General features: G+C 43.9%; 1 protein-coding gene across 2 annotated transcripts; it reads left to right on the top strand.

Moving 5' to 3' along the window:
* The first annotated feature begins 1,150 nt into the window (after positions 1 to 1,150).
* KIRREL2 (kirre like nephrin family adhesion molecule 2) lies at positions 1,151 to 19,229 on the top strand. 2 transcript variants are annotated; one of them, XM_073570430.1, is made up of 15 exons: positions 1,151 to 1,440; positions 13,578 to 13,727; positions 13,810 to 13,959; positions 14,128 to 14,285; positions 14,373 to 14,520; positions 14,627 to 14,732; positions 14,975 to 15,120; positions 15,308 to 15,435; positions 15,526 to 15,652; positions 15,766 to 15,866; positions 16,187 to 16,385; positions 16,480 to 16,584; positions 16,908 to 17,005; positions 17,141 to 17,206; positions 17,301 to 19,229. In XM_073570430.1, the coding sequence occupies exons 1-15, from the start codon at positions 1,386 to 1,388 to the stop codon at positions 17,721 to 17,723; spliced, it is 2,160 nt and encodes a 719-aa protein (XP_073426531.1). In that variant the 5' UTR covers positions 1,151 to 1,385; the 3' UTR covers positions 17,724 to 19,229. The 2 variants fall into 2 exon arrangements, with proteins under 2 accessions (XP_073426531.1, XP_073426530.1); XM_073570429.1 differs by having other exon boundaries at positions 14,370 to 14,520.
* Positions 19,230 to 20,869: the final 1,640 nt, after the last annotated feature.

Genomic DNA, 20,869 nt, shown 5'->3' with positions numbered 1-20,869 from the left:
CCGTCTGTTTGGGTGGCTGAGGAGGACCACTGAATAAGTCCAAAGGATGAAGTAAGGGACAGGAGTTTGGAGGCTGCTGACTGAAGGGTATCAGTGGGGATGTTAAAGTCACCCATGATGACAGTGGGGATGTCAGTTGCAAGAAAATGAAGCAGCCAGGTAGAGAATTGGTCAATGAAGGCAGTGTTCGGGCCTGGAGGTCGGTATATGACGGCCACTTTGAGGTTGGAGGGAAAGTAGATGCGGACAGAGTGGACTTCAAAAGAGGGGAGGATAAGGGAGGGAAGAGGTGGGATTGAGTTAAAGGTGCAGTTGGAAGAAAGGAGAAGATCCACTCTTCCACCATGTCTATTGCCAGGGCATGGAGTGTGGGTGAAGTGGAGGCCGCCGTAACACAGTACAGCAGGGGAGGCAGTGTCAGAGGGTGTTAGCCAGGTTTCTGTGAGGCTGAAGAAGGCAAGATTGCGATTGAATGTGCCGCCATCAGAGATGTCGGCCAGCGGCTTATCGCTGGGAGAATGAAGTGATCGGCAGTCCGAAATCGGACATGCTGATAAACATTTTCCCCGACAATCAGTTATCCAGGACCCCCATATACATTAGCCTGTCGCCTGAACCAGCCATGGGTATGAAGGCCTTAGGCGGGCTTCTATGTGCTCACATAGACAGCAGTGGGCCCTTGAATAATAATTTTGAACCATGAAATGCATTACACAATGTATAGATTTCCTGCAGCCACTTTGGGGGTTGCAGTGCACCCCCTATCTCCAGAGACCATGTGCAGGTTGCCCTTGAACCTATATAAATAATTTATTCATATAATAATGTATTTTTTCTAAATAATATTTATCTTTTAGATTTAAATATTTATTATTTGCAAAATGCCAAGTACAAATATTTCCTGCTCCTCTTGTATTCCTGCTGGCTGTGTGCATCCAGCTCCATTGCTGTGGGTTGCAGCAGTTTCCTGGTCAGGGCTCAGCAGCATTACAGCAGTAAATATATAGCTAAACTGGAAGATGCGCTAAGTTAGTGAGGCTGTAAAGAGGAGGGGGAGATGGAGCTGCAGGGAGGGGGACACAGGGAGGAGGAGGAGGAGGAGAGAGGCTGCTTTTATTTTACAGCAGGCTGAACTTTCTCTCCAATGGGTAGTGAGGAGAGGAGGGAATAGCCTCCTGCTAAATCCACTGCAGAGAGAAGGAGTCAGGAGACTGGAGAGTGGAGGAGAGGATGCAGAGACACAGGAGGACCATTCAAGTCAGGCACTGAAGCAGAGAACAGCGCAAAGTGCCCCAGGGACTGTCTGCAATCCAGAAGCAGGCAGGTCTGCTGCCATCAGTACTACAGCCACCCCCCAGAGCAACTCAGGACCCCCTCCCAGGAGAATGGAGAGAAAGCCACTGATACTTTGTTCCCTGCTCCTATCTATCCTGCATCAAAGTAAGTGCCCCTTTTACACATACAGCCCTTGCCCAGGGAGCTTACAATCTAATTTGCCATGTGGAGTTTAAAGTGAAGCACGTGTAATGATTGCGCAAATGTCGGGAATCAGGATACAAAGGGAATTGGCTAGACACCTGCATTGGAGCATGAAGAGCCCCTTTAAGAGTTGCTTTGCAGGGTGAAGGGGGCTGCGTTATTCAGGAGCCATAGTGTCAGTGTGACTGTATAGAGAAGGTGTCAGAAGTTCCAATGTCTCCGAATTGTGTCCTGAGTGCAGGCGGAGGGTGTGATCGGCGCAGCGGTACTCTGTGACAGTGGAGACGCTGTCATGCTGCTAACCCACTGCTGCAATGCCTGGTGGTCAGAGCAGGGGGGTGACTGCACCGTCTGCAGGAAATGCGCCACACTTCTGCCCCCTTTATTCCACGCGTGTAGTGGGGGGGAGCATTGTTCTATTCTGGGGTGATTTGTTCTCTCTCCCTCTGGAGCAGCAATGTTTCCGAATCCTATTCTAATAAGCAGTGGGCTTACCTGCCAAGTTTGCTCTGCAGTAATTACCCCAGGCTGCTCAGGGCCTGGGGAATTGCACTTTCCATTACTCTTGTGGGGCCCCTCAGTGGGTGGGTGATGGGCAGCAGCTTGGGGCATAGTTTGCTTTCCCACTTACTGGGGGTGAAGGGTTAATTGTCACACTATGGGCCCAGTGTCACATCTGGTTTTCCAGTTACACATGTCCAGTACTACAGCTGTGTGATGTAGAAGACATTCGCCTCCCACTGCTGCAGTTATTGTGCTAAGCCTGTGCCAAACTGCTGGTGTACTACAAGTACCAGCATACGCTGTCTTTTTGTACTGGAAGCTGATTAATGCATATTAAACATTCACAGCCAGAGCATGCAGAGACTTGTAGTGCTTCTGCATTCATATGTTATGTTGCTTGTGAGCCTTCGGTGTACTATAAGTTCCAGCTCACCCTGTATTTTAAATCGGGAGACTGATTAATGAATATTGAGCTCATGTAGCCAGAGCTGCTGAGACCTGTAGTGCACATGTATTAATATGTTATTTTGCTGTCTATGTACTGCAAGTTCCAGTTAACATTGGAGGCTGAATAATGCACATTGAGCTCATGCAGCCAGAGCTTGCTGAGACTTGTAGTGCTCCTTCATTCATATGTTATTTTGCTGTCAGTGTACTACAGGTTCCAGTTAACATTGGAGGCTGAATAATGCACACTGAACTCATGCAGCGAGAGCATGCTGTGACTTGTAGTGCTCCTGCATTCATTTGTTATTTTGCTGTCAGTGTACTACAGGTTCCTGTTAACATTGGAGGCTGAATTAAGCACAATGAGCTCATGCAGCCAATTATTGCTGAAACTTGTAGTGCTGATTAATTCAGTTTATTAAGCCTGTGCTGCTGTATTGCTTGTCAGCTGTTTGTGTACTACATGTTCACTTCCAGCTCATATTGCAACCATATGATACTGCGATTTGTAGTGCTTCTGCATTCCATATCCTAAGTCTGTGGTATTTATTGCTTATGAGCTGTTGGTGTACTACAGGTTCCAGTTCATCCTGCAATCAGAGCATGCTGAGATTTGTAGTGTTTCTTCATTCCATATGCTAAGCCTTCGCCATATGTGGCTTTTCTACTGTTGGTGTTCTACACAGTCCACCTCACCCTACTTCCTTAAACTGAAGGCTGCTTAATGCACACTTAGCTCATGCAGCCAGAACATGCTGAGACTTGTAGTGCTGCTGCATTCACCATAGTAAGCCTGTGATATATGTGGCTTATCACCTGCTGGTGTACTATATGATCCAGACACCCTGCATGCACTGAAGGGTGATAAATGCACACAAAGCATGCTTGGACTTGTAGTGCTGCTACATTCACTGGCTGTCCAATCTGGACCCATACAGTGAACCAATATACAGAGGTATAATCTGTATGTAAATGGCTCCTCTCTGCTGTTGCAATCTCTGGAGCTTATTACTGCAGACATGCTGTGCCTTGGCATTTCGGGGTTAAATATTGCACATTGCCTCCTTATTTCTCTCTGCCCCTCTTCTATTTCTTTCTCCATATTTAGTCACAAAGATATCTTGCATTGGGACCTTTCATCTATAATGGGAAGAGAGACATAAAGGGGTCACATTGCAGAAATATCTGTCTGTCAGCATGGCAGGGACAGCAGACAAGATAACACACTGGACCAAACCTGCTGCTTTCATCTCATGGTGGGGGATGATGCTGATAACACAGTCTGGTGGTACTCAGGTATGTGAGACAGGGACCAGGCCGGCCTTATCAGCTCAGAAGATAGTTTGGTCTCACGGGAATTCTGTGACCCTAACAATGGCCCACATTGTCCTTGATGGGCTCAGCCTGTCAGACATATCTCATGGTGGCTCTGGCAGGAGTGGTGACATTATGATGGAAGACATATTATCCCTTTATAATAACCTTTGCGGTTATCGGGCCCTTCAGAGTTTATTATTACGTGGCATATCCCTTAGACAATACAAGCTTCTCTAACTGCAGAGCAACAGTATTGCCTTGTAGGTTTCTTCAAAGTATCCAGCCCCATACAATTTGGTCTCCATAACTTCGAGCCTACAAGACGCATCAAATTCCCGTCTCATGGACGACCGGTGAAGATGGTGGTAGATACGAGTAGGACAATCGTGCCCGAGTGCCAAGAAGTAAAATATTCTGAAAATTGGCATTGGCTGTACATTGCTGTATCTTCCAAGGATCCACAACTTCGAGCCTACGAGACACACCAGATTCATGTCTTATGGAAGACCAGTGAATGATGGTGGACATGGCGGTAGAAACGAGTAGGATAATCGTGCCTGAGTGTCAAGAAGCAAATTATTCTGAAAATTGGCATTGGTCATATATTGCTGAATCTTCCGCAACTTCGAGCCTATGAGACACACCAGATTCATGTCTCATGGATGACCAGTGGATGTTGATGTACATGGCGGTAGATAGTAGGACAATCGTGCCCGAGTGCCAAGAAGCAAAATATTCTGAAAATTGGCATTGGTCGTATAATGCTGAATCTTTCAAGGATCCATAACTTTGAGCCTACGAGATCCACCAGAATATGTCTTGTGTCTCATGGAGGACCAGTGGATGCTGGTGGACATGACAGTAGATATGAATAGGATAATCTATCCAGATTGTCAAGAAGCAAAATATTATGAAAAATGGCATTGGTTGTACATTGCTGAATCTTCCACAACTTCGAGCCTATGAGACCCAGCAGATTCATGTCTCGTGGATGACCAGTAGTTGTTGGTGGAGATGGTGCTAGATACGAATAGGTCAATCCTGTCCAAGTGCCAAGGAGTTAACTTATTCTGAAAATTGGCATTCAATCATACATTGCTGAATTTTACAAGGATCCTCAATCTTCATGGTGAGGCCAAGATCTTTGGTTCATGATGAAGAGTATTCACTGAATTATCCCAACAATGGGATTGGATTATATATTGATGGTCCATGAACCTAGAAGGAGACTTTCTTAAAATTGACCATACTCTTTAGATAGCTGTTGGCTATTCTTCTTGATCCATCCATACATATGGAGAATAGAGTAAACCCTAGCTGGATGCCTCTGGTGGCCACTTATCTACATAGAAAAACAAGGATGTGACATGTTGCATTTCAACATGTGTCATTGGGGCACAGTTGGGAGGTTTGGTTGAACCCCCATTATTGAGATCGGTGGAGGTCCCAGTGGTCCAACACGTATACATATGCAAATTATCATCAATCCTTCAGACACATGGTAACTTTTCATTTTGGAAGTAACCCTTTAGATCCTCAAATTTTTAGGGTCTACCCTATATTAGCTCATGGTCTTCCATATTGCCTCCATCTTCTTTTCATAATATTAAAGCCACAGCATGTATTTTGTTACAAATTGTCCACTAAGGGGCATTGTTACAGAGCACATTGAGAGCCACTGTTATATAGATAAGTACTACAGTCATGGCTATAGGTTTACATGCAAATGTATTTACCTTTACCATTAAGTCGGCAAGTATCACCTTGAAGGTTTGGCCCTGATGTGCTCTACACAATTGATGACCCCATAGGAGGCCGAGCTGTCAGTCACCGATGCAAACAATTTGATTGACTTCGACTGAGGTCTTGCACCCCTGCACAATAATTGAGCTGGTGATGTATTGGACAGAAGAGCTTCAAGGGCAAAGTATGACCCTATAGGTAAAATGGGATAATTATTCATTAGGAAAGCGCTTCATACATAATCTACTGAGGGTCAAAGGCAAAAGGCGCCATTTCCCCATTGCAACTTACAGCAAGCACAGGAGAAACCAAAGCTCTAATTATGATATGTGTGAAGAGGTTTGCACAGGTTTACGGGAAGCAAAGATTAGATGGAAGGAAATGTGTTACGTGGGCGACTCCACTCCCAGTAAAGACTTTTCGAGCTGCCAGTTCTTGTAGCTGCCTCATATTGGGGGCTTGCACTCTCTGCCTCCTCTCTTGTCATCTCTTCGGGGGTTTTAATAATGGGGGTTATTTCTTACATTCTGAGAATATAAAAAGTCGAATGCAATCCTATTGACTCTCGCTTATAATGCTGGAGCCCCTTTAAATGTAACCACTCAAGTCTACATCAAGCTTGGCGCTAATCCCTTGGCGATCACAGTTCTGAATGGAGAGATAAGGAGAACACTGAGCGGTGGGGGTAGTAGTTCTTCATCAAGTCTTCTTAGGGACTTGTCTCTCAGTCTTGGCCACCTCAAGATCTCATTAGGAGAAGCGTCGACACCACAGGGAGGAGGATTGTCTCTGAAGAGGCTTATTGGGGTACTGAAATACAATGCAGCGCCAAGAAGTGGAAACTCAATTCATACGGTTACTGGGAAGCATCAAAGGCCGGAGGCGGCTTTATTTAGGATTTTTAATTATCATTATATGGCGCCATCAATCATTGAATGTTCTGATAGTCCATGTCCTCATGGGATGTGGCTTAATTTGTAGCTCGTGGGCCCCAATATAAAATGCTCACAACTATCATGAGTCTTTAACAGTTTCTTTTTTTGTCTTTATATATTTGTTCAATACATTCATGAAAATGGGGCAGGGGTGGTCCATGATTCCATGATTGCTGCTCAAAGTGAAAAGTGCTTTTTTATTTATCTGGTTTATTTATCTGGTTTTGCAATTTTTTAAGACAGGAATATTTCAAAAATTGCACCAATACTTCAGATGTACAGAATATTACCCCAGGGAAAAGGGAAGTGAGTAGCGGAACTACAAATGTTGCCACTTTTCCCGCATATGACACCATTGATGAATCAGGGAAAAACATCTGGAACCCCTAAACTTTGTCCACAATGATGAACATATAGAAAATAAACAGGAGGAAAAGAACAAAAGCTAGACATAAAGAAGAGAAAAATGCAATAATAAATGGTGCCTTGGGTCTTTTCATAAGCACCAAAGAGACCTTATGGGCCATCCCCCTAGACTCCAGGGCTGACTGTGTCCATTGTGATTAAGCCCTTGCTCATGGGGCCCACAAATGTACGACTTGTAAGAATTATCAAGGGAATATTACAAAAGTCAATGGCCGTGGTGCCCTGGTCAGATTTGACCCCCGAGAAAGCAGCGATTCCAACCCCAATGAAGCACATAGCAAATATCTTGCTAGGTGGATTTTTTAGAAAGTTAGGTTGCCCCCTAAAATGTCATGACATGGGATAGGTAGAGGGGATGAAACACCAGGTACTCTTGTCTTGGTTGTTTAGGGATGTGTTGCTAGAAGAGTGAGCTTCTGGGAAAGCTGCGTAACAACCAATATGGCCGCCATTCCAGTGGCCACGTAGGGATTGTCAATGCAGTAACAAGCAAAGTTGGAAGTTGTAGGAGATGTAATGGTGGTCAATTTTGACAAAGATGCTGTCAATAGAATGAACAAAGCAATGGAGGAAAGGTGGAGTTCCCTTTGAAGTTACAACTACACTCAAAGTAATTATATAATCACCATCCTGGCTTTATTTTCGTATATTAATCTAAATCCTTCAACGTCTCTGACTAAAGGGCCACCGCCAACCCCCTTTTCATCATTTTTGGGTTCACTCCAAGTCATTTGGTTTCTGCGACCCGTCCAAAGAACGTGCGGGGCAGTTTAATTGGCCTCCCAGGAAGAAGGGAGTTTTCGGACACCTGTCGACGAGAAAATAGATTGCAAGCTCTTGCGGTGCGAAGACTAAAATCTTTGTTTTCTGCTTTCTAAACATCTTCAGTGTCACCTAAACCTGTCACATGAGTCATTTTGCATGCACAATTAAAACGGAGAACACAAACATCGTTATGCATGCATAATTACGGGAAACGAGTAGGTTTTTAGAGCTAATGAGCTTTACGTTGTCACCGCTGATCACTTTTGGATAAAGCGCTTTGATATCCGCTCCGCATATAAAATCCCCTTTATTTTTATATTTTATTAGTGTGATGCTGGTAATATATATTATAATCGTGACCTGATTCATGCCAATATAATCGATGACTTTATAGAAACGCAGACCATTACATGTGGTGTAATTAGAAGTCAAGGCACGGATATCAATCTAGTGGATAACAAGCTATTGATTGTTGTAATTACCGAGAGGTTAATATTTTTGCTAAGATGAGTTATTTGTTAATAAAGTTGCTTTAAATAACATCGGGCCTAATAAATGAAAGTGTCCATAACAACCAGATCAGACTGCAGTTCATAGCAACCAATCAAAGCTCATCTTACATTTTTTTAAGCTGCTGAGGCAAATGAAAGCTGACATCTGATTGGTTGCTGGTGTATACTTAGTTGTTTTGAGGAACAAAGACACTTTTGCACCAAAATGCTTGTGATACAGGAGGCCCAAAGTGTCTGAGAAGTGGAACTAAAAACTCTGACACTGGAGTTCATGTATAAAAACAAGTAAACACAGAAAATGGAGCAACAAATCAGATCCCCGCTTTCATTTTAAATCCTACCCTGTAAAAATGAAAGCTGGTATTTGATTGGTTGCTAAGGCCACTTGCAGTGTTTTTCACCAAACTTCATTAGCATACGACTTAGCTGTATACAATTTCACAGGAAATGGCATACACATATTGCTACCGATTCACTACTATATCATATTTAAAACATCCATCACTAGCGCCGCCATTTTCAGGCGCAAATAGCAATTGTGTAAAAAAAAAGACATGATCTACTGATGTACAAAAAATGGCGTACCCATTACCCACTGTTCGAATCGACTGGATCCCTATCCCCTAATTTTCCCAAAACAGACATTAATGGCGTGGACCTTTCTGCGCTTCCTTCCCTATTAGAACACCAGACACAGGCACTTTTGGCCATTTTTTACATTAGGTCCATTTGGTTCTGGTGACAACAAAAATATCGCTGGTGGCCATAAATCTGCGCCAATGCAGAAAAATCAGTCGTTATGGCGCATTAATGATATTTTCGTGACACGCCGTGTCCTGCTAACAAGTTTCTGATTCAATTCTCACACAGAATATCCCCCATCCCTTATTTGCTTGGACCTCCCCCTTGTCCCTGTATTGAGAGAATGGCGGTGACCTCCGCACCGTATCACTGAATAGTATTCCTCACGCCCCAATAAACAGATCACAGAAAACACAAGACAAACTGTCTCTTAAACACACCATATGGTGTATTAACTTCCACTTAACACGGCTCAACCCCCCCCCCACAGGCTGGTACTGGTTAGTGAATGGCGGTGTGGGATAAAGAGGGGTGGAGGAGGGTACTGGGGGGCCACAAGAGCTTGCAATCACCGCGAATACTTTATCCCCGACAGAAAGAAGAACTTCTGCGCAATCGCTAATGAGAGTCGGGCGAGATAACTGTGTTTAATGGATGCACGGAGGGACTTAAGTGCAGGCAATTATTCCCATTGTACAATGCAAACCCTATCAGGATGATTATTGCGCCTTATAAAGTGGTTTCATCGATGCAGCGAGGCATAGCGCACGGTTACATCTTAACCCTGGCACTGCCAGTTAACGGAGAGCGGTGTGATACCAGACTCGCTAATATGCCAACCCGTTCGCTAACCCTCGTCTTCCTCGCGTTTTTTTCTGACAGATCGGCGCGCTTTAGAAAGTACATTGTCACATTTAATATTCCCCCAAATCGGAAATATTTGCCACGTATCGAAATTGGAAAGAAAAAAATTTAGGCAAAAAGAGAAAAAAACTTATGCGCAATTTTTAATATCAATATGCACAATTCTTTCCGGCAAATATTAGGATAAACTTCCAATTTTCCAGTATATTTATGCCCCGTGCAGATTAGGGCCCCCCTTCCTAACGTTACCCACCTCCCTTGACGCCACCCCAAGTTTCATGCTGTCAGTTTACACAATGGCAGAGAAAGCATGAAAAGGTGGAAAGTGGATTAACTCTGGAAAAACAGCTTTTAAAAATCTGTTAAAGCCACTCAGGGGACAGGAAGGGGCTGAAGAGAGGGCCAGCGACACAAAGAGACAAGCTGGCACAAAAAGACCACAACATACAAAAGGAATTCATTCAATAGATAGATCGCCAGGCTTGGGTTTTTCTTACATTTTGTTTTCAGTTTTTTTTGGGGGGTGGTTGGATGGGGGCAGGAGAGGAACATTAATCATACCGGACACGAAGTTTAGAAAACTTGTGGAACTTTTCCAAATTCTTTTTTAGTTTTTCTATATAATTTAATTATATCTCTTTTTTTGTTATTATATATGTATATTTATATTATATGTATTACTATTAATACATTACTTTTATGTCTTTTTTTAAATGTCATTTATATTACTTGTGTGTTATTTTTTACATTATTTTTTTCATTAGAAGTTTTTGGGAAAGTTCAATGGACTTTTTTTTTTGCAAGTCACACAACTTTTTTCTTTTTTTTCAATAAGTCTCTGGCTGGAGAGATCTGCCCACCAGTCACATGTGTCTTTTTTTCCCCCACTGTTGCATAACAAAATATTCATCTTCTATGGTAAAAAAAAAAAAAAATTGAAGTAAATATAACGGGACGTAAGTCACGTGAGTGCGACTGTCATGTGAACAAGTCATGAAGTTGTGCTGTAGCCCCATAATAATGGCATCCAATAACCGATTGAATGATATAATCATGAATAAAAACTAGATCTGGTCTCAAGCAAAGAGAAGAATTGTTTTTATAGTCTGATTATAAACAATTCTCACTAAGACCAGATGTAGGAAGACAGACATCACCCATATATATACCCTTACCAATGTGTCGTCCAATGGCCACCTTGTGTGGTCGCCTTTTCACCATCATAATAAACCTCTATGATACTGGAAGTAATTCTCTCAGCTTGGATAAAGCCTTTCTGGATCGGCTCCAGTTTTTTCTACTTTTGCAGGCGCATGGCCTATAGCTTGTGTTTGGCTCTGGTGCAAGGCCTACTGCAGCTGAAGCCCGGGCTGGATGGTGGCGCACCTAGTGTGTGTTATACAGGAGCTATCGTGACTACACCTGAGAACATACAGCATCACCACAGCTGGTCTCTTTTAACAAACCGTATGCAGAGTCCCCTGGGTTTCACTCTGTGATACACCTATCCATATCTAGACTGATATAAGAATGGAGTCATACACCAATCATTGACCCTAACATTTGTCACAAGGACACAAAGAATGGGTCAAAAGTGTTGCCTGCTCCTATACTATCCTGCTTCCTCATTGCTCTGCTACCACACAATCCTTCTTTCCTATTGGACTGCCTGCTTTATAATTCACCCACTTCCACACAGTCTTCTTTCTTATTGCCCCATTTCTATCCTGTTCTGCTTCCATATTCACCCACTTTCACACCGTCCTGCTTCCTTTTTGGCCTACTTCTACACTGTCTCGCTTCCATGTTCCCACACGTCCACTCTCTCCTTACTAGCCCTTTTCCGTACTGTCTTTGTTCCTTATTGGCCCACTTGATGTTGTCTCACTTCCATATTGTCTTGCTTCCACAATGTCCTGCCATCATACTGCCCCACTTCAACACTGTTTTGCTTCCAAATTGTTCCACTTCCATACTGTCAACGCTACTTTATTGTCCTGCTTCCACACTTTCCCACTTCCATATAGTCCTGCTCCCATATTGTCACACTTCTACACTGTCCCAATTTCCTACTGGATCACTTCTACACTGTCCTGCTTCCTTATTCACCCACTTCTACACCGTCCTTACTGTTCCACTTCCCAATTGTGTGCCTTGTTTATTGGCCCACTCCACACTGTCATGTTTTCTTATTTCCCTACTTCCATGCTGTTCTACTTTCATATTGCCCCACTTCCATATTATCTCACTTCCACACTGTTCTGCTTCCTTATTATTCCACTTCCACACTGTCCTGCTTCCTTATTGTTCCACATCCACACTGTCCTGCTTCCTTATTGTTCCACTTTCACACTGTCCTGCTTCTCTATTTTACCACTTACATTCCATTCCCACACCATTCTGCTTCCATATTACATAGCTTCCACACTGTCCTGGTTCCATATTGCTTCGCTTCCTCACTGTCCTGCTTCTTCATTGCCCCACTTCCACACTGTCCTGCTTCTTCATTGCCCCGCTTCCACACTGTCCTGCTTCTTTTTTGTCCGGCTTCCACACTGTCCTGCTTCTATATTGACCCACTTCAACATAGCCCCACTTCTACACTGTCCCACTTCCCAAATATTCTGCTTCTACATATCCTTCTTCCTTTTCTTCTCGCTTCCACACTCTTCTGTTTCTATATTGCCCCAATTCCACGCTGTCCTGCTTCCATATTGATTTTTCCACACTGTCTTGCTTCTATATTGCCTTGTTTCCACACTGTTCCGCTTCCTTATTGCCCTATTTCTACATTGTCCTTCTTCCATATTGCTCAATTTCCATAATGTCCTGGTTCCATATTGCTTAGCTTCCACACAGATTAACTTCTTTATTGCAATTTCCACACCGTCCTGCTTCCATTTTTCACGGTTTCCACATTGTTCTGGTTCCTTATTACTTTGCTTCCACACTGTCCTCCTTCCTCATTGGCCCACTTCCACATTGTCCTACCACCATATTGCTCCACTTCCTCACTGTTCTGCCTTCATATTTTCCAACTTCAATATTGTTCCGCTTCCACATTGTCCTCCCTCCATATTCTCCCCAAAAAGTTTTATACCAAAAATGTCCGTCATGTGCCCGCCTTCCCTCACGTCCTCTACACTGAACATTCTGCGTCCATGATATGAGCTTCTCAATCTCCTACGAACAGTCAGCGAGCGTTACCACTTCCCTCTCAGCTGGGGGTGACAGAGCAGGAAATCGCCCCCAGCTCTTCCAGAACCTGTGCAGTGACTTCAAGCGTCACGTAACATTTCATTCACGCGACGAGCGTAGACGCCTTCAGCGACCGGTGAGAAATGAGACACGGAGAAACCCTGGAAATAACTAATCTCAAACCAATTGAATCATGTGGGAAATAAGAAAATTGAAATTCTCCCGGAAAGACGATGCGAGTGAAAATGTCCAGAATCTGCATCTGTTTGACTTGTCAAGATGGATTATCCTGCAGTATGGCAGAAGACACAGCCGCGTCAGATCTCGAACCACCTTTACAGTATTTGGTTCTGCCACCTCGTTGACGGGACAATTTTTACAAAAATCTGTCTATTGACTTAGTTCCTAAGCCCAAACCTAAGTGTGCTAATAATTCGATAAAAGTCATTCAGAGCGCCACTAGTGGCCTGCATTGCTTTAAACAGTCATTTATTGTTAATTATGCTTTGGTTGGTTTCTTTGCATTTTTTTTTACATTTTATGCAAACAATACCATCTCCTTTGTGCAAGCTTCACCTTCCCCCTGACAACTGTCAGTGAAACTGCAGCTCATGAGGAAAAGATTAATGTCCATTACCACGGAATGAGAGTCCCAACAGCTGGCCCGCCGCACAACACGATACCTAGAAGCTCGTCAGCACTTAAAAACATATATTTACCATATGGCAGTAAGAGAAGAGTCTGATTATTGACCTCATGGGCCCCCAGCTATGAAACTCAATCATCTCTTTTGTTTTTCTTGTAGCTTTCGGGGCTCATTTTGCACAGCAGCCCTCGGATGTGGTGGTCGTAGCTAGCAAGTCGGTGACTCTTCCCTGCGTGGTGATTGGCTACAGAGGGGTGGTCCAGTGGACCATGGACGGCTTGGCGTTGGGAGCGGAACGAGACCTTCCTGGTATTGAAATTTGCGTTTTTCTTTACCTAGGATGGTTTTTTTTTTCAATTCTCAAAACTTTTTTTGCAATATTATTTTATAGGGTGGTCTCGCTATTCCATCATTGGAGACCACGCATCAGGGGAGCACAATTTGCACATAGAAGGAGTGGAGCTGGGTGACGACGCCATCTACGAGTGCCAAGCAACGCAGGCAGCGCTGAGGTCACAGCGTGCTCACTTGACTGTACTGGGTGAGTACCGAGGTTTGGAGATTTGTATCCTGGTATAACATATTGGGGAAGTGATTTTATTGGGTTTAATGCAACAGGAAATTTCCCTTTCAGGTTATTTTGCTCTTTTTTTATACCTCTGGTTGACATCTTTTGGGCATCAGGTCTCTAATTCTCTCTTTCTCTCAGTTCCCCCAGGAGAACCGTTGATCCGTGGCGCCCCCATATTTAATGTCCTTCTTGATACCCCATATAACTTGACGTGCCTGGCGCCTGCAGCAAAGCCGGCGGCTGAGATCACCTGGTACCGAGGCGGCAAATATCTGGATGGGGCGATCTACAATAAGGTGAGGCTCTGAGCGCAATGGGTCGCCTATGTGTATGTTCTCATGTCATGGTGCCCGCCTGACCGCTTCTATATATATGTGCAGCAGGTCCTATCAGATGGCAAGAGTGAGGATGCAGTGAGCAGTCTCCTGATCACTCCTAGTTTCGCAGACGCTGGTGCCAGCTACACTTGTCGGGTCAGGAACTCGGCGCTGCCAGAGGGACGGGAGAGATCGGTGACACTGAGCGTGCAGTGTGAGTGCTCCCATCGGTTTCGTGCACCCATAGTGGGCATGACAGGGCACAACTGTGGAACATCAAACCTCAGACCCATGAAATTTCTAATTTTATTTTTCCACAGATCCTCCCAAAGTGACGCTCTCAGTGGATCCCCCAACAGTCTCCGAGGGAGGGTCCGTCTCCTTTCTGTGCAGCGCAGTGTCCAACCCTGAGGTGACAGGTTATAGGTAGGTGCATTACCCTCTGTTATCAGCCATTTTCATCTGGGCACTGACTGGCCGTAATCCAGCTATCCGTGGTCCAAGTTGGCCGTGGTCCAAGTTATCGCTCCCCCCCTTCTTAGAGAACACATACATGCTCCTCTGAACCGAGTGTGCACGTGTAAAGAGGATAGAAAGATCGGGAAAGACATTGGCCATACTTGTAGATATAATGTGTGTAATAACATTAGACCAATTTACCTGTACAGGTGGGCAAAGGGAGGTGTGCCCCTCTCTGTTTCTGGAGACCGCTACCATGTGACCGTGGACCACACTTTCTTTACTGCTCCGGTCTCATGTGAAGTATCTAACAGCGTCGGAAGCAGCAACGTGAGCACGGCGGTCAATGTCTTGTGTAAGTAGAAACCTTTCGGCATAGTCTTTGTAACCTTTAAGCTGATGACCTGAATAGTCAAGACAGGTCAGACTTGTACTGTGCTGCCATCACACCACACCAGTCCTTAGTGATCTTCGCATTATTATAAGTGAAGGAAATATTTAAGTAGATGGCCTATCTCACTTGGGATCTTTCTCTCCACCAGTTGGTCCACGACTTCTGACTGAACCACGCCCCATGACGGTTGATGTTGGAGGAGATTCTTCCTTCTTCTGTGGTTGGACTGGAAATCCCACCCCAACCCAGTTCTGGAACAAGAAAGGGTCCACAGAGGTAATTCATCAGGTTTATGCGTCATCTTTATGGGGTCACCTCAAGTTTGCAAATCCAAGTCTGAATACGTTCCTCTCTGTCCTCTCACAGGTCTTAAGCAATGGGAATACTCTGTCTCTGAGCAAGGTGACCCGAGAAGATGCGGGGACCTACGTGTGCAAGGCTATTGTGCCCCGCATAGGCACCATGGAGAAGGAGGTGACACTGACAGTGAGAGGTAAGACTGATGGAGGTCCTGGAGATGGTTCATGTCTTCAGTCAGATCTATAGAAAAGACTTATAGAAACGTAGATGTAAAGTGTTGATATGACGTTTTTGTCTTCTCCTTAGGACCTCCCATCATTAGTAGTGAAATAAACTACGAGAGCATTCTTGGAGGGAAAACCCGACTAGAATGTGTGGTGGAGACGACACCAATCCCTGACCGAATTGTAAGTATCTTGACATTTATAGGGAAGCGCCATTAGAAATTGGTGGAGATTTATGAACTTGGGATCTTCACCGACTCCCACAATTAGGACCTGGTCATCAATAGCTGTAATTTGGATCCTTAATGAAGAGTTTCTTCATTGATTTTTAAAGACAGCACCATTATTTCTTCCATCTGGAAATCAATGAAAATCCCAGCTGATGTCCCTCACCAGCGTTCACTGCTGACATCTCTCTCCGACATGTCAAAGGATAGGCCGCCATGACCTACAATCCACATATCAGGGAAATTTCTCACTCTTCTCTTCAATATTTCCCGTAGATCTGGTCTTGGGACAAGCACAGTCTCGATGAGGGCACCTTGGGCCGTTTTTCAGTGGAGACACGTGTCACCAATAGTGGAGCCATCTCATTTCTCATCATCGATGGGACAGAGCCTTCAGATTACACCATGCCGTACAACTGCACAGCTATAAATCAGTATGGGGAGGACTCTGTGATCATCTCTTTGAGACAACAAGGTAAGTCTTGCCACTTAATTAGTAAAGGGACTCCACCTTAATCTTCAGGACTATTTCTCAGAGCCTGGTTGAATTGTTCTGTTATTTCTTACAGCTGCCCTGCCTCTCATGCTTTTGATGATCGCGCTGGGTCTTGGGACACTCTGTCTCTTTGTATTGGTGACCATCTGCGTTCTATGCTGCCGCCGACCCCGAAAAGGTAAGAAGTAATATTCACTCGTCCATTCATCTACTGGAAAACCTGGCATGAACATCTGAATGTCTTCAAGCACTCTAGATAGTGCCACTTTCTCCACCCCATGATCTTTTTAAGATTACCTCTAGATGTCCTGTCCAGGTCTTGAAGGATCTGACCATACTTCATGGTCTTCATTGCCAACTTGTAGTTCTTAAATATCTTCTGTAAAAATTTCTAAACTTTACGAGACATCTCTTTTTCATATAATGACCAGACATTTGGGTGTTCCTCGAAATGGTCTCTTTGCAAGTCCCCTATAACTAAACTCCACCTTTCTTCTGTAGCTGTGAAGGACACCCAGATTCTAGCAGTGGAAGTTTCTGGAAGTGATCACAGTGACCGGCACCCGAGTGATTCTGAAGAAGATCTGAAGGAACCCTTGGTAAGTATCTTCATGACAAGTATAAAGGACAGTTTTTAGAAGATTTAGACTTTGGAAAGAAATGTCTTATAATAGATTTTTTTTTTGAGGGGTTGGGAATGTTCTTCTCATGAATTTACATATTCTCCTCCGTAGCATACCGATACAGAATCTCGAGGGACGTCACAGACTGAACACAGCGATATTCCTGATGACTCTCAGGTAGGTTGTCTCCCATTCTCCTCAATCTTCTAGAGGTGCAGATGCCACATATTTGCCAATATTACACTAATGTTGACCCACTTCCTCCCAACAGGACCCAACCAACGGTTATTACAAAGTCCGAGCACATGAAGACTCACGTCCAACAACTGTGGCGTATCCAGAGTTTTCTTCTCCTCCACGTCCTCTGTACTCTGCACAGTCTGCCCTCACTCCACTGTGTCCTACCCCATCCTTACCAGGAGCCCCTAAACTGTATGAATATGCCAATCGATATGCCACAACTCCGCGTCATGGAAGTGAACGCATACACATACCTCAAGGCCCAACTTGTTTGCCCCCAGGCCCTGGCAATCAGCCGCAACCATACGCCAGAGCCTTTTGCAGTTATGTCCGACCAGAACGTTTCGAAACTTTAGAAACAGGTCCAACGCTGTCACGACTTTCCTACGCCTCACTCTCCACACACGGAGACTATGGACGCCCGGCGCAACAACGGATGCAAACTCATGTGTGAGCCATGGATTTCTTACAAAACTAGCCAGCACAGTTAGCAAATCTCAAGTGGAACTCAGACTTTAGACTTGGGAATGAAAAGTCCAATATGGACCATCTTGTTCTCGAAAAGGTTCAAAATGGCCGCCTTATGTCTTCCTCTTCAACATTTTGTACCTGCACTAAATAGCCTTCCATGAGTACGTGTACAAACTTGGGGCGGGGGACTATAGAAGTAATGGATGACCCACTGATGATAAGACGTGCAGCTCCTGCAGGTCTAACTCCAGTTGGCCTTATCCCCCTTCCAACACCTAAGCAAAGTGGTGCTCAATTCCACAGGCACAGCATAAATAGGAGAAGAGAACTTGATCAAGGGTTATGCTGCCCTTTACCAAGAGGGTTATGAAGGGGAATGAGGACGACCAATCATTGGGACCTCCTGCCCCAGGATTAGGCCTCATTTGCCATGAAGCCGCCTCTCCTCTACGTATGTCCCTTGGTTCTAGCACAGCTTTTCTATAAAACTGCAAAACTGGGACTGTAATAAGCACTGCACTCTCTGTAGTTATATAATATATAGTATTAAAGAGCTTTGCAGGAAATCCAGCATGGATCAGCACGTATGAGGTCGATATAGATTAGAGACCCCAGTGGGGTCTAACCTGAACTGAATGCCTTTAAATTGTTAAGGAGAAACAGTGCCACCCTGTGGCTCTCATATGTACTGCAGGTTTTTTTGTTTGATTATTTTTTTTGTACATTTTTTTATAGGATATGTACAGTATAAATATCTGGCGATGTAAATATCTATGGTTAAGGGTATTCTGTATATATACGGTAATCGACTTTGCTTTCTTGAGCACTGTGTGTTTTAAGAAGGTGAGCACATATTTAGGCATTTTTAAGAACTTGTCTCGCTCCTCCCTATGATTCATTATTGTGGTCTGTTTTATTATTTATTAACCTCTTCCATGCCACGACGGATTGTATAGAAGGTTCCTACGGAACAGGAGATCTCGAATTAAAGGAAAGAAATCATCGGATTTTTGAAGCTGAAGGGTAGAAGTATTAATTTATTATATGTAGTCTATATGAGACGCCAAAATCAATCATCAAATATTATCTATCATTTATAAGAATTCTTGATCATCAAATGCCGGATTATAAGAATTTTATTATGTGTGTACAGTATAAAGATGCAAATTAAATATAAGAAGGATTTTTTATTGTTCGGGCCAGGGGCAGAATTCTCCACATTGCACTTTCCCGGAGTCTTCTTCTTGACCCCTCACAGCTTTTTCTTCATTTCATTTTTCCTGCCTTAATTTTTTGTCAGTTCTTTATACAGAGAAATTTCCAGGTTCTGATATCGTCCTGATGTGAATATCGTATTTCCAGCCGTCCCCCCTGGATACTTTTTCATCAGCGTCAATTACAAAAATGCAACTACAATATTGTGCTTTTTTTAACTGTACAGTTATAAAAGATATTTATATTTAATTATTAAAAGATGATAATTGCCAAAGTCATTGTCTTCTCAATCTACAGAACAAGGAATATCCAGGTTAAACCAGCATGCTTCATTTTAAAATATACATGATGTAGTCTTTACAGTGGGTACGGAAAATATTCAGACCTCTTTAAATTTTTCACTCTTTGTTTCATTGCAGCCATTTGGTAAAATCAAAAAAAGTTCATTTTTTTCTCATTAATGTACACTCTGTACCCCATCTTGACTGAAAAAAACAGAAATGTAGAAATTTTTGCACATTTATTAAAAAAGAAAATCTGAAATATCCCATGGTCATAAGTATTCAGACCCTTTGCTCAGTATTGAGTAGAAGCACCCTTTTGAGCTAGTACAGCCATGAGTCTTCTTGGGAATGATGAAACAAGTTTTTCACATCTGGATTTTTGGGATCCTCTGCCATTCTTCCTTGCAGATCCTCTCCAGTTCCATCAGGTTCGATGGTGAACGTTGGTGGACAGCCATTTTCAGGTCTCTCCAGAGATGCTCAATTGGGTTTAGGTCAGGGCTCTGGCTGTGCCAGTCAAGAATGGTCTCGGAGTTGTTCTGAAGACACTCCTTTGTTATTTTAGCTCTGTGCTCATGGTCATTATCTTGTTGGAAGGTGAGCCTTCGGCCAAGTCTGAGGTCCAGAGCACTCTGGAAAAGGTTTTCATCCAGGATATCTCTGTACATGGCCGCATTCATGTTTCTTTCAATTGCAACCAGTCGTCCTCCTGTCCCTGCAGCTGAAAAACACCCCCATAGCATGATGCTGCCACCACCATGTTTCACTGTTGGGATTGTATTGGGCAGGTGATGAGCAGTGCCTGGTTTTCGCCACACATACCGCTTAGAATTATCACCAAAAAGTTCTATTTTTATCTCATCAGACCAGAGAATTTTATTTCTCATAGTCTGGGATTCCTTTATGTGTTTATTAGCAAACTCTATGCGGGCTTTCATATGTCTTGCTCTGAGGAGAGGCTTCCGTCGAGCCACTCTGCCATAAAGGCCCGACTGGTGATAGTTGACTTTGTGGAATTTTCTCCCATCTCCCTACTGCATCTCTGGAGCTCAGCCACAGTGATCGTGGGGTTCTTCTTTACCTCTCTCACCATGGCTCTTCACCCACGATTGCTCAGTTTGGCTGAACCGCCAGGTCTAGGAAGACTTCTGATGGTCCCAAACTTCTTCCATTTAAGGATTATGGAGGCCACTGTGCTCTTAGGAACCTTGAGTACTGCAGAAATTCTTTTGTAACCTTAGCTATATCTGTGCCTTGCCATAATTCTGCCTCTGAGCTCCTTGGCCAGTTCCTTTGACCTCATGATTCTCATTTGGTCTGACATGCTGTTAGGCGTCAGGTTTCTGCATCTGCTCTGCAGGAATCTAAAGCCTCACATTCTGCGGTCTCCTGCTGTCTTTATACTGCAGAGGAGATTACTTTGCAGCAGACCGCTCCAGAGACTAAGTCCCTCTGTGCTCCTACTGGGCATGCTCATGAGATGATCTCCCATTGGAGATCGTGAGTCATGTGCCCAGGTCCTGTTCCAGATCTCATTGGTCCATCTCTGAGATCTGGCAGGTCCCGCACGGCTATAAAAAGTGTGCATGGCCGTTCCGCCATGCGCTAGTATAGATTATACTTGCTATGT

Source organism: Dendrobates tinctorius, unplaced genomic scaffold, assembly GCF_039654945.1.
Source record: "Dendrobates tinctorius isolate UK_male_01 unplaced genomic scaffold, ASM3965494v1 ptg000028l, whole genome shotgun sequence".
Taxonomy (NCBI): Eukaryota; Metazoa; Chordata; class Amphibia; order Anura; family Dendrobatidae; genus Dendrobates; species Dendrobates tinctorius.
Note: the sequence above shows the minus strand (reverse complement) of the source record. Positions and strands in the feature narration are given on the sequence as shown.